The sequence below is a fragment of the Apteryx mantelli genome, chromosome Z, assembly GCF_036417845.1.
Source record: "Apteryx mantelli isolate bAptMan1 chromosome Z, bAptMan1.hap1, whole genome shotgun sequence".
NCBI lineage: Eukaryota > Metazoa > Chordata > Aves > Apterygiformes > Apterygidae > Apteryx > Apteryx mantelli.
In genome coordinates this window covers 40,996,548-41,010,144 of record NC_090020.1, presented here as the reverse complement: position 1 = coordinate 41,010,144, position 13,597 = coordinate 40,996,548, and the positions used below count along the sequence as shown (strand labels likewise).

At 41.5% G+C, this 13,597-nt stretch overlaps 1 protein-coding gene across 2 annotated transcripts in view; it reads right to left on the bottom strand.

Annotated features, from left to right (window-relative positions):
• The window catches only part of LOX (lysyl oxidase), a 28,641-nt gene extending 27,096 nt beyond the window's left edge, over window positions 1-1,545 (bottom strand). Inside the window, exons 1-2 of one of the 2 annotated variants that reach the window (XR_010886803.1) lie at window positions 561-1,545; window positions 3-111 (exon numbers count right to left, since the gene is read on the bottom strand). Coding sequence is in view for 1 of the 2 variants with exons in the window: in XM_067315172.1 (XP_067171273.1) it covers window positions 3-111; window positions 561-1,251 (800 nt within the window). In the remaining variant the exon portion in view is untranslated. The remainder of the gene's footprint in view (window positions 1-2; window positions 112-560) is intronic. The other variant, XM_067315172.1, reaches the window with a different exon arrangement.
• Window positions 1,546-13,597: the final 12,052 nt, after the last annotated feature.

Here is a 13,597-nt window from a genome sequence, read left to right as displayed (position 1 = left end):
ACCTTGCCAGGCAATTCTCCTCAGCCGCACATCTCAAGTTATACATAGACATCCTCTGGACATATGTGGACGCCTGGATGTAATAGGGATCCGGGACTAAGTCAGGGAGACCTGCAGTTCATCAAACCAACCACATAACAGTAAGATCACCCCAGGACACGTCTGCAAATACTTGGTTTCACTCTCACTCTTTAGGAGCCGCCGTTTTGCTATGGACCCCTGCCCCCATTAAGCTCTTTCCCTTCTGGCAGACCCATGTACCATGCGTTTCACTCAAAAACCGCACCGCAAGCACAACAGCTCTAGCAGGACCTCCGGGAGCGGACTCTGGGCTGTCCCCGCGCCGCGCGCAGCTCGCCCCCCAGCGGCGCGGCCGCCGCCGCCGACTCCCCGCTCGACCTGGCGCCTCGCGCGAGGGGACGGCGGGCCCGGCGGCTCCGGCAGAGCGCGGTGCGACGGGATCCTCCTGACGCAGCCCATCGGTATGAGCTGCGCTGGCGCGGGGCAGCCGGCGGGCGCGGCGGAAGGGGCGCGCGGCTGTGGGGGGAGAGGGCTCTTACCATACTGGAAGTAGCCGGTGCCGTAGCCGGGTCTGTACCTGCTGCCCTGGCGCGGCCTCTCGTAGGTGTCGTAGTAGTTGTAATAGGGGTTATCGTCCGTGTACTTGTAGGGGTTGTAGGGGTCGTCTCCTACCATGACATCTTCCCGGCCGGGTCTGAAGTTGCTGAGGGGAGGCGGGCTGCCGGCGCCGGCGCCGCTCCGGTTGTTACCGGCGCCGGGGCCGCCGGTGGGAGCGCTGGGCCGCGACGCCCCCGAGGAGGGGCTCCTCGCCGAGGGGGTGGCGGCCCCCTGGCTCCGCGGCTCCGAGGCGGCGGCCCCGCGGCTCCCGGTCGGAGCCTGGTAGCCGGCCTGGAACCAGTGGCGAGCGCCGGAGCCGCGGCTGGCGGCGGCCTGAGGCTGCGCGGCGGCGGCCCGCCGCGGCAAGGTGCCGTTGTTTCGGAGCAGCAGGATGGGGCTGCCCACCGCCTCCGCCGCCTGCCTGCGCCGGGGGGGCTGGTACTCGGAGCCGAGGCTGAGCAGGCTGTACACCTGCCCGTTGTTCTCCCACTGAATCCGTTGCCTCCAGGCGGCGGGGGGCGGCGGGGGGTCGCGGCGCGGCGGCGGCTGCTGGCAGCCGGCGGGCCACAGGCAGCTCCAGTAGATACACGCGTGGAGCTGGGCGAGCAGGAGCCCCGGCGGCGCGAAATGCATCTTCTTCTTCCTAGGTATCCACGGGGAAGCAAAAAAAGAGGAGGAAAAGGGGGAGAAAGAGGAGGGCGGGGGGCGCCTTCCTGCGCGGGGGGAGGGGGTCTCGGCCCCGCGCTTAGAGGAAAAGGCGGGAAGCGGGGTCTCAGGCTGGGCTGCCCCCGGGCGATGCCATGAGGAGCTCCGCGGGCTCTTCGGGAAGAAAAAAGAAAACTCGGCGAGGGGGAGGGAGGCGAGATCGGCTTTCCTTCTCCCTAGTATTTATAGGCGAGGGAATGTGAATAGGAGCTGGAGCAAACAATCAGCCTCTCATCTTCCTCCGGCTCGTGCTGGTGTCTGGAGTGAGGGAAGAAGGAGGAGGAGAGATGAGGGACTTTAAATTTTCTGGCACATCTGCAAAGTTACACAAGCCCTTCTGGCTGGCTGCTCCCCTGCTATTTGTTCACGTAATGCGACTGGAAACGTGCGCGCCTGACAGTTCCCCCACGGCTGCCCTCGGCCCCGGCCCGGCCCGGCCCGCGCGGGGGCGGCCTGAGGGAGAGGGGGCAATAACGGCCGGCGCGGGCCCTTGGGCCGTTGCCCCCCAGCGCCGCCGCGCGCGCGCAGGCCGTTGGGCGCGCTCAGACGCGCGGAGCCTGCCAGGCCGCGGGGCAGCGCCAAAGTATGCCGTGGGGCAACGCCAAAATATGCAAAGGAAAAATGCTATTAGCTCATCAGCACTGGAGAGACCAGAAACGGGGCGGTGGGGAGGGGGGCGTTGGTAAGAAAGGAAACATGTTTCTGGAAAAATATGCTCGCCAGCACATCTCGCAGGCTGGAGCGCCTGCCGGGGACCTTCATTTAGCGTTGAGTAACAGTCTGTTCCCCTTAATGACCTTTTAATTAGGAGAAAGCCTTCATCAAATAAACTCTTGACTTTGGGTTTTCTGCATATGAGTCACACGAGAAATACACTACCAGTGCTCCTCCCAGAGTAAGTTTTCATTGAAAAATGAAATTTCGCATGGGAGAGACTTAGCTCTCACTAGAACAAATAAACTTGGCTCGGAGAGCGTCTCCCCAGAACTATGCTTGGAGAAGAGCGGCAGGTTGTGATCTAAAATGTGGCTCCCTTCCTTCCTGCTATTACAAGAGTTCATAAATGCTCTGTTTTGATAAGTCTGATCACCCAGCGAGGCAAACAGATTAAGATCCATGGATTTCAGCCAGAAATCCTTATGGGTGTATTTTTCCGAGGGCTGTTTGCTTATGAATCCTTGCAAAGGAATGGAGGAGAATACAAAAGTGCTCCTTCACCACAAATTTGATGATGGTGAGGATTTTTCATATGCAGCCTGTGAAACCTTACTGTTGTAGGCTGGAAGTTTTTATCCTAATTAGTGAATTCAAAGCACCTTCCTGATGCGGCCAGGTTTCACAGGTCAAGTTAACAGTCCAAGGGATACTGGCTCTGCAGATATCTGCAACTGCATTCTACTGATCTTGATACAGTTCTCTTGAAAAAAAAATTATTGTAGTTTAATTATGTATTACTTGGAATGGATTACACTTAATAATCAAAATCCTGCAAAATGGAATCCTGCAGCAAAGGATTGTGAACGCTGATTTAAACTGTTATCTGATTAGTAGTAGTAGTAGTAGTAGTAGTAGTAGTAGTAGTAGTAGTACTTCATTTTAAAGTTGCTTTTTATAGTCTCTGAAGTCAGTGGTGCTATCTTGGGTGTTAAAGTTACCACATGGACAAGTGGGTTAGAATTTAAGACTGGTGGCTGGTGTCAGTTGCTCACAGAGCCACGCTCTGCTTACTCTGTTGTTCATCTCAGGAGAGCTGTACTGCAGACAAGTGTGCAGCCTAGTGGACTTGCTTAAGCACTGTTCACGTCCCTGCAGTCATCCAGATGATCTAAGGGTTAACATCACTGGGAAATCAATGGTTTCCCTAAACATTCCCAAGCTGGAGAATGCTCTGAGAAGCATGGGAAGGCATGCATCCAAGAAAGCATAGTCTTCTTGCTTGGAATACTCCAGCTGGCTAAGTGCATGTTCGTTATCACTGCTAGTGAGCACTGGGCTGGTAGGGAGCATCTGCTGGACTGGCCCCTCAAAGGGAACAAGTAACCAGTCACTTTTGACATGCAGGAGCCAGACACTCCAGTTGGCACTCTGCTGGGTAGCCCACTGCAGAGATTTTGGGGGCTGGATTTTTTTATTCATCGTATTTGCAGACTGTTTATCCCTCAGATATTTTTCATTGTGGCTTTACAAATGCTATTCTCCATTTTAGGTTTTGCCTGCAACAATCAGTGACTAAAACTGCAGAAAATGGGAAGCTTGAAAATAAAGAAAATATAATACTGAAGAAATGAGGTTTCTGTCTTTTTAATCTTTCTGTAAATCTTACTAGTGTTACAAACAGCAGGTTGTTTCCCAATGTGTGATATTAGAAAATGTTTCCACACACTGGGATTCTAACCATAATCCTTCATGCTTTGCCTGATTAAGCAAATATTTTTTATAAAACTGGAGAAAATATAGTTGGGAATAGCCCTGTCTGTTTATCAGCCATTTACATTGTTTGTAATTTTTTCCATAGCACAACTTTTTTTTTAATTATTATTAATTCAGGCTTCGTAAATCATAAAAAGCGCTAGCAGCATCCCTAGAGAGTCAAGTCCTTTATTTATTGTTAGGTGCCCATGTCCATTTAACTACTGTTCTCTCCTCAAAGGTTGCTGATCATGCCTGTCTTTTATGACTTGGTCTGTTTAGGCCATTAAAAAGCCCACCACTAGCTGTGATCCCAAGATAAATAGATATCAATACTTTATAAGTATAGCCAGTAATTTCTCAAAACCTGAGATGAGGAAGTATTTTATGTTTAAGCATAACTAGTAAATTTTTGCAGGACTCGTTCAAAGATAAGAAATGGAAAAATGTCTTCAATGTCGAGTGTAGCACCTGGTGTTCTCCTTATGGGTATACCATTATAAAACAGCAGTTGTGAATCTCAGAAATGGAGGAGTTGGGATTAACCTGAATTTCAAAAAAAAAAAAAAAACAGAACTAAAGCCATTTGAATTTGGCATGTCTTAATATGCATGTCTTAGGAAGGAGATTTTAAGGTCCTTTAAGTAATGTTTACTTTGTTAATGAAAAAACTCTGATAGTGTATAATGGGGAAATTTATTTTACATGTAAAGACAGTTTATACCAATCACATCATGTATTATGTTTAATGTTATTTTTTTAAATCGTCAGCTGTATTGTTATAGATGCGTTTTTGATAAAACTGAATTATGAAAGGATGGCCAATTTGTGTTCTTGCTTAGTGTTAAATTGAGATGCTCAGCTGGAGGCAAATATATGAAGCAAGAAATATAAATAATTTTATAAAATCTTTACATGAAAACAGACAAATTTCATACTTGTGTAGTTCTTTGAAGCCGGTATTTATTTGTTTGGGATCGAAGGCAAAGCCATTCTGTTGGTTGCTGAGGAGCTGCTTTGAGAAAAGTCTTGATGCGTTGTGGGTGGTTTTAGCTTGAAGAGTTTTGAGGGCTTTTTGTATTTGAGAAAAATTTAGTTTACTCATCCATTAGTTATGCATGAGTAGGCAAAGTATGTCCTCTGATGTTTCTGCTTGCATAAACATTGAGCTGCAGTTAGATTATTCGAACTTCTCTTGTTTTGTAGACCTTACTGATCTTACTTTTTGTACTTATCCTTTTTACATTCAAATACTCAAAGCAGGTAATTTTGTCACATACTAGAATACTGCATATTTTTCTGAAGTATATTTAACAGCAGGTCCAGGTATCCTTATTTAAAAACTTACTTATAGGTACATTGCATGAAAAGGATCCTAATTGTAATGAATTATCTTTAATAATTTGAATTAAGATGTTAATAGTCATTCCAGTATGTGAACTTCACTAGAAACTAAAGATTCTGAGTATTTGCAGGCTCAAGTCTTTAATGAGATTTTTTTTGTTTTTTTTTAACAAACCAACCTAATTGCAGATGAAAGTCACAGACCTTTTCTGACATCAGTAGGCTTTGAAGCAGACTTTGTAATAATTTACTTTTACAAAAGCTAATCTTCTAGTTAAATTTAATTACAGTTTTTAGGTCTGATTTAAAATCTTTAATCAGGCAGCTTCCTGTGATCATAAATACAGACCAAAAGTAAACTTTCAAGCTTTTTTTCTCCTCTGAACTGACAAGGGAATGCAAAGATTTTTTGTTTCTGTAATGGACTTGTCATCAATCCATCAAACAGTGAAAATGGTCAGAATTTTTAATTAGTGGGTTATTTCCCCACATCAAGATCATCAGTTAAAATGTCAGCTACTTTGCTTTGTACCCTGTGGGTAGACCTACTGAATTGCATGTGTCTATCCCCAATGAATAAAGTTAAGCACGCATATACGGGACGTGCACAGGGTCCTGTGCAACGTGCTCTAGGTGACCCTGCTTGAGCAGGGGGCTCGGACTAGATGATCCCCAGAGGTCCCTTCCAGCCGCAACTGTTCTATGTGATTCTGTGCATTTCTGCAATGCTCTCAGAGCATAGTCAAGGAAAACAGTTATAAAAGCTATAAGTAGCTGTTGCCTTGTTTTGTGCAAGACCTGAGGATAAAAGCCTTCTGAAGCCAGTGGAGTTTTTGTCAAGCCAGGGTTTTGCACTGGGGTTTTAATAGCAGGATTTTTGAAGTTTAGAGTGTTGATAGAGCTGGATAAGGATGGTTTCACAACATGTAATTGCATGGTTTCTTACTTGAACCTAGACATACAAAGATCATAGTGAAAATTAAACAAAAAACTTCTCCCTTCTGAATTTATAGTGTGTTTTATCTTTGAATAGTGTTTTCTAACTCCAGATTGGTCTCCCAAAGGTTCCTATAACAGGTGAGATTTCTTTAAAAGTTCAATAAATAATAAGACAGTTACTGCAGATTCGATTAGAGATTTGAAAATCCATTGGGGTTCCTTCTTTTCTTATATGTCAGCACCTGTAATGGAAGCTTCCCTAACTATTGTCCTTGAAGTATTCATTGTAACATGCAAAACTTACCATCAATGATTATTATGTTTACTTTGAATTTAATAAATGATCTGACAACACATACATAGGAATAGAAGTGGAAGGCACTCAGAATTAAGAGCCCACTGTCTATACATTGATGCCCCTGGTAGGTGGTGGTGAGTTTCATTTAGCAAGGTTAATAAAATTAGATTTGTACAACATGTGTTTGAACAGTACTTTTTTGGTTTTAGGGAGTTCAGTCCTTAATTGTCTTCATAAGCAGAGCACAAATGCTCTGGAACTACTTACCATCTCAAACATGCCTACCTAATTTCACTGAAGTTTTTGAATATTGAAAAGAGGACGTCATGATAAACCAGAAATACCTAAGTAAATTCAGAAAAAGCAGATGCTTGCTTGCACAGTTCCGTACACACACATGTCCATGTCATGGCAGGGCTCCAGAAGTGAGAATCTTCCCTTCTGCATATGGATATTTTGCACAAAAGCATAAAAACTCAGCTAGTAAGTCCAAGTTGAGGAAAACATGAGAAAACAATCAATTTTGTATTGAGACGCTCACCAAACTGTTCTGAGAATAAGATTAGTTATGAAAGGAGAGGAATGGATCCCATGTCAAATCAGTCATTTTCCTTTCCTTTTCAGCAAGGGGAGGAGAAGTCCTTGTAAATCTTTTACAAGGTGGGACACTATTCAACATACCACAAAAGCAGAACATGTTTGCAGAAATTTTGAAACATGATTTCACTATGCATCCCATCAAAGATATTTAGACTGTGCAGCAGTGATATCTCTAAAACAAAGCTAGCTTTGTAAAAATGGCATAAAGGAGTTTTAGATTCATAGAGTCTCATTCATTTTCATATCTAAGTCACTTAGGTTACAAGTAAAAACAATCTCTAACTGTCCTCTATACCTGGAGTCCTGTAATTCTTTTCTATCTTGTATATAACATCTTCATCTTTGTAATCATTCCTGAGTTTGCCTAATTATCACAGAGACTGGTAATTTTCTCTGTAGAACCTCAATGGTTGAGAATATGAGAAGAACCCACTTTCAAATTCCAAGGTGAATTTTCAGAATTGCTGTAGAAAAAGAACCCTGTATTATGCTGATAAGGTGCATACAGAGCTGCAATCAAAATAGCCATCAATAGTGCCATTCATAAAGTGCGAGTGCATGGCAAATGCACAAACGTTGGGACGATGATGGAGGTAATTAAGAACTGGCAGAGTAATTTCAATATCCTTATAGGTAGGATTTGAATTGTCCACTACTTTGTTTTTCCCTGAAGAGTATGTAGTCAGTACACAACAAAAATATAACATCTTTGCATTAGTGAAAATGTTCTTATAGCTGAGCATCAAGGACATTAGAAATACAGTTTGCAATTTGCATTCAAAAAGAAATGAGGGAAAAGTAGAAACAAGTGATAGGGCCAACTTCTCTACAGTGAAATCTACTTCTGGCAAGACACAGAAACCTACCTGACAGAGGGTCTTTCTCAGATAGAGCGAGATTCAGGTTCCGACTTACAAGGTACCTTAAAGAGGCCAAGTTCCCATAGAAAAACGATATGACTTAGGCATCTTTCTGCCATTAATCCCTCCTAGATGTCTTAGGATTTTGCTATATCTAGTGTTGTCACAATGTAAATGTGTCTTCTCAGAGAACAAGACATTTATAGCCTCACATTTTCAACTCAATCTGGGTTCCTAGCTTAACATTAACAAGCAAATGTTTGATATTGTCAAGAGACATGTTAGCTCTATTTTGCTTATCAGACAGAATTATGGGTAGGAGGTTTCATCTATGCATCCTGAAAAAGTGAAGTTTCTGTGTGGATTAAGTAAACAGATGAGTTGCAAAACATATACATTTCCACTCCTGGAACAAATCAATGGACATACAACAGTGGAGATATGTCAGTCTGCCTAAACTGATGGTCTGGACTGGTAAGCATTTCTTGGTTGCTGAGCATGTCTTTCTCAAGGCATATCCAAGTGTAACTATTCTGGGAAGTTTGAAAAAAGTAGTGTCTAATTGAATGAGTCTTGGGAAAAGCTGGCTTTGTTTATTTACCTTCCTTATAAGGCAAGGACAGTACTAAACCTATTGCGAAATTGTTTGTTGTTCCAATTCCTACCCGATCCAACTGCATGGACTTGGTACCGTTATCATTCCTCCTTACTGCTCTCCTCCTTTTCCCAATTGTTGCATCTTTCTCAAGCCAGATTGCAAGCTCTCCAGGGCAGGGACCACAACTTCCTAGGTATAGGTTCAGTGATACTCACAGTAGGGCACTGAGTCTGACTGTTACTTTTGGCCACTACTGCAGTATGAATAGCACTGAAAACAGGCTGTTGTCTTGAACAGATGCAACATTTAGAATATGTGAAAGCCCTCATGCAGCTGTGTGTATTATTGAACAAAGTTGACACTCAGCAATTCTGCCTCAAATAAAACACCCACAGCAGTTTTTCCTTTGGTCTAATTTTCTTCATAATATTTTGTCTTACATACCAATATTATGAACTTTTTTTTACTGTTGTGCTCTGTAGCTCTATAACAGATCTATTTGAAATGCATTTCCAACCAAATCACTGTTTTCATCTACAGGTAATTATCAGATTTCGTTTTAACTCTTCTCATTGCTCAGATAATTCAAGCAATTATTTGAAATAAAACCTCAAGTAGTACAGTTAGATTGGCAGGAATGTTTGCAAAAAGATGTTGAAGACAGGGCAGTGCCTGTAATATTTACTTTGCCAACTAAGAATAGTAGCAAAACAATACACTTAGACAGTCCTTGTTTGGTTTTAATGAGCCGAGATAAAAATTGGTAGTTAATACTGTTTTCTTTTCACAGTCAACAGAATCAAGCAGATACTAATTGAAGACCAGTCTTTGGGAGTAAGCACAGAAGCTGTCATGGTATGCCAAGTTGATTTTATTGTTTTTATTCCATTTGATTTGAAGGCTAACAGTAATTGGTTTAAACTGCATTGCACATGAGTCTCTTGCCAGTCATTGTATACCAAATTACAGCTTCTAGTATTATGATCAGAAAGGACTGTAGAGAGATGTTCCAGCTCCTAGATATTCTGCTTTTCCCAGTGAAAGGTCTTTGTAACTGCTCCAGTTACAAAGAGCAGAGCCCTTAGCTCCTATAGGGACTGTATCAGCAGAAGAGACCTTGTAGGAATAGAGAACCTGAATAAGCTTTGGCAAGTGTCAGGAACAAAGATGCTGCTTGAGGAGGATGACGCTTACTGAATGTCTGGTTTCAGAAGCAGGTGTTCCCCCCCCTCCCCCTCCCCCCAGGCACACAGGAGATGATCAAACCAGTGTGTCTGGAGCAGAATCCTCTTTAAAGTTTTGTGGACAACGTTCATTTCTAGTGAGCAACTCCCATGGAAATCAGCTGAGTTATACTAGGGTGGAACTTCACAGCTGCCAGTAGAGCATTTAATAACCGGTGATGGATTTTTTTAAAGCATGCAAATTCCTTAACATGCTGTATTTTTCACACTTTTTATTGTAGCTCTGGCTTTGCATTTTAGTTTGCAGTACAAGTAGAATGATTTCTTGCACTACTCTCCTGTTGTAAAACTTTGGTTAATTAAAGTTTAAATTTTGCTATGGTGGGAAGTAGGAGCAGAGCACGATTTAAAATGTCTGATCTAATTAACAATGGGAAGATACTCTCTCAAACTACCATTTGTCTTTCCACCATTACTGTAACTATCCGCACAGGTTAGTATTCCACAAAGACTAAATAATAATGGGTAGTAACTTCAATTTTTATTACATTATTCATCATGGAAGATCCAAAAGCACTTTATAGAATAAACTCTCCCATCGCTGTTCTTTGCCCACCATTAAGGAAGAGCATGTCATCTATGTTAAAATGATGTTACTGAGCAGTGTTGGACAGGAAGTGTATGGAATATTCTTTTTTAGAAACCTCTGGGGAAAGTTATAAGTAAGATTACATGTGTTAGAATTTGGATGGGAATTTGTATTTACAAGATTTTAAAGCCAAAAAGAACCAATATAACTATATAGTCTGATCTTCTGCATAACACAGGCCATACAATTTCACCCGGTAATTTCTGCATAAAGCTTGTAATTAGTAGCTGAGCTAAGATATCTTTTTTAGAAAGAGAGTCTTGGATTAAAGATTTCAAATGAGAGAATGAACCACATCCCAAAGTCAGCAGATGCAATAGTTTCTTCCCTTCACTTAAAAACAAAACAAAACTATGCCTTATTTATAATCTGAATTGAACACCTCCACTGAGGTGGTCATCTTAAAGACAGCACCTGCAGTAAGAAAGCCCCTTCTAACCCACTGGTGGTGTTTTAAGCATGAACAGTGGTGACTGGAGAAGTCAAAAAACTCAAATAGAGTTTTGTTCATTTTTCTTGATCATTCGCCTTTGAAAGGTCCTTTACTTTTCCCTTCTGGCTGCTTGCTTGATGAGAGAGTGCCAGTGCTGTTCTGAAGCACCTTTTAAAATGAACCTTACATTATCTTGGACTCTTGAATGACTATCCTTCACGGGTTTTTTGCCTGTGAGAAAGGAGCATGTTGCTGTAAAGGAACAGTTTTGGATATGGCATCTGGTGAGCAGAAAACGTATTTATTTAACTTTGCTTTCTTCATTCCAAAGAATACAGTGCTACTGGACTGACAAAAACACTGATGAGTGTCAACTAATGGCAAAGAGAGCCACTTACTCTCCAGCATCATTTCCTGGACCGGGAAGTTTGGATATCCAAGCACTTAAAGATAGTCTGACCCTTTCTTCTCATGGGCTCATCAAGCAGGTTAGTTTGGTAAGAGAAATCACTAAATCTTCTGTTTTGTTACATGGTTTATGCTTTCTAAACACTGGAAGCAGAGTGAATTCTTCAGAGCTTGAAAAGGTTCAATTTTCTTAACCACTTGGAATTTATGTTCAGAACACATGATCATAGTTGCTGTTTCTAAAATTTCTGTCCTGTTTTATTCATTTAAGATCCACATTCTAGTGAAAAGGCATGCTAGATAGAAGGATAGCTCAAAAAGCCTAATACTGGTTGAATGCAGAGTTGCACAGAGGAGAATTGGCTGATTGCAGAGTTCCAAGGAGAGGAGTCCTTCCTCAGAAGGACTTTAAATATTATGTATTTCTACTTCATAATTCACAACTTTCACCCAAGCTTAAAATGCATTGGATAAACTGTATCTTATATATGAAAAGAACTAGCAAGGCACCTTTCTTAGAGGCTAAAAGATATCAAACAGAAGCCAGAAACAAAGAGCAAATTTCCACTTTGATTCATCTAACCCAGCCAGTCTTGTCTCATTCTCAGCTTCCTGTGCTGTTCCAGCCAGTCCTGTGCACTCCAGACTGTCTTATGTGCCTCCATGCTCCATTTCCTCAAACCTTTTCTTAAGATACATTTCTTCCAAGAAGCCTGCATACCAGAATGGAACTATTAAAACATCCATGCCTGTTCTTCGAACCTTTGACCATGTAGCATCCAGGGAGCACCTTTTATCTCTGTAGGTTTTTAAATGCCTCTCATATAGATTTGCCTTCATTTTTATCTTGCTCACTGTGGCAGCACCCTTATTAGAAAAATAATACTTTCATAAATAATAAATTTTCTTTTGTATCAGAATATAGGATACAATTCAGTAATTTTCTGTGGCATAAAATAGATGTATTATTATTCATGCCACATTAAATCATGTTTGCATATGCTATACAAATACCTAAAATGTATTATTTCAGAAAGATGTTCCAAACAGTGAACGAACTATGTATGTTAAGTGTGAAATAGTAATATCCTTGAGAAAAACAAACTAACTCATTTGAACCCATAAAAAAACTAAGCACTGAGGTTAAAGCATAAAACGTGATGGGCAGTTTCTCACTACAGTAAACCACCAGACTATTAGGTATGCAGGCAATATGTGTTTGTTTGCTCCTGTGGATACTAAAAGTATTCTGAATTCCTCAGAAGGACTTTAAATCTTATGTTATAAAATGTTAAACCAATACCTTTAGGACAAAAACAGAATCCAACACATGCCACCTAGATTATTAAAGAAGGTTGAAAAATAAAAAAATCAGGACTCAAGCTTCTGAAGAATTTTTTTAATGGAACATATTTCCACTTCAGCTATAAAAAGCTCTAGTTTAAACTCCTGCACTTGTTTACACCTGAGAATAATGATGTACCTTATTCATTTGCTTTTGGAAAAGGTTATTTTTGTTTCAACCAAAGCAGCTCTTTTTTTCTTTATATTTCATCATCTTTGAAATTAGAAGTTACCCTGTCTTTTTAAAGGGAGTTTCCTGTTAAAGAAAACAAAGAAAATTATATGCCTGAATCTAGTAGGACAATTTGTTGTTGTTTATGTCTACAGTGGACCTAACAGCAATGCGTATAGCAGCGAGTTTCCTTTCTGGAAAAAAAAAAACAACTGTCCTCATTTTGTTAATGGACAGATTGAGTTCACCAAAAGTTAAACATTCTGAACAAGACCAAAATGCACTAAATAGGCTCCTTAAAAAAAATATGCATTGGGAAAGAAGCAACTCAGAGAGAGGGCATTTGTGTGAGGGTTGTTGTGAAAGCAATTTCTTAGAACAGATCTTTGCAATGGTTTTTCCGCTTCTAAATGATGATTGTTGGTTTTGTTAATGCAAATTTCTGTGGCATTAATTCTGGGAAATTGTCCAGTTAAACACATTCTTCCGTTTAGCCCAAGAGGAAACTCTCAGCAGCAATTCTGAATTGTTTTTTATTTTAGCAAGATTCATGTGGAAATGTTTGCTTTGTTTTGAGAGAGCCTTAGACTTATAGTATGTAATGTGATGCTACTTAATTTCAGAAATGCAGCTTTTTCAGGCCTGATAATGAGGTAAATAAATACTGATCCAAAGAGGAAAATTTCATACCATTCAGGAACTTGGGATTTCCTGGCTATCAGCAATATTATATGTGCTCATTGCCCTCTCCTGGTTTCATCTGGTAATTTTTTAGGTTTAAAATGTCTGAATCAGGTCTCCTAAGAATGTTATGCTTTTCTCCGACAGACTTTTTTTTCCCTTGTCCAATCCAATATATCACTGGTGAACATGGTTTCTCAGCTAGTACAAATTACCTCTCTCATCAGTGTGCTGGAATCACAGGCTAAGTGCCAGCACTGTTTTGGATTCTCTCAAGTCAGAACTAGTGGACTCTGTTTACTCCCTGTGCATGTTGTAATATTTATCTACTACTCACCTGTGCATTCATATACAT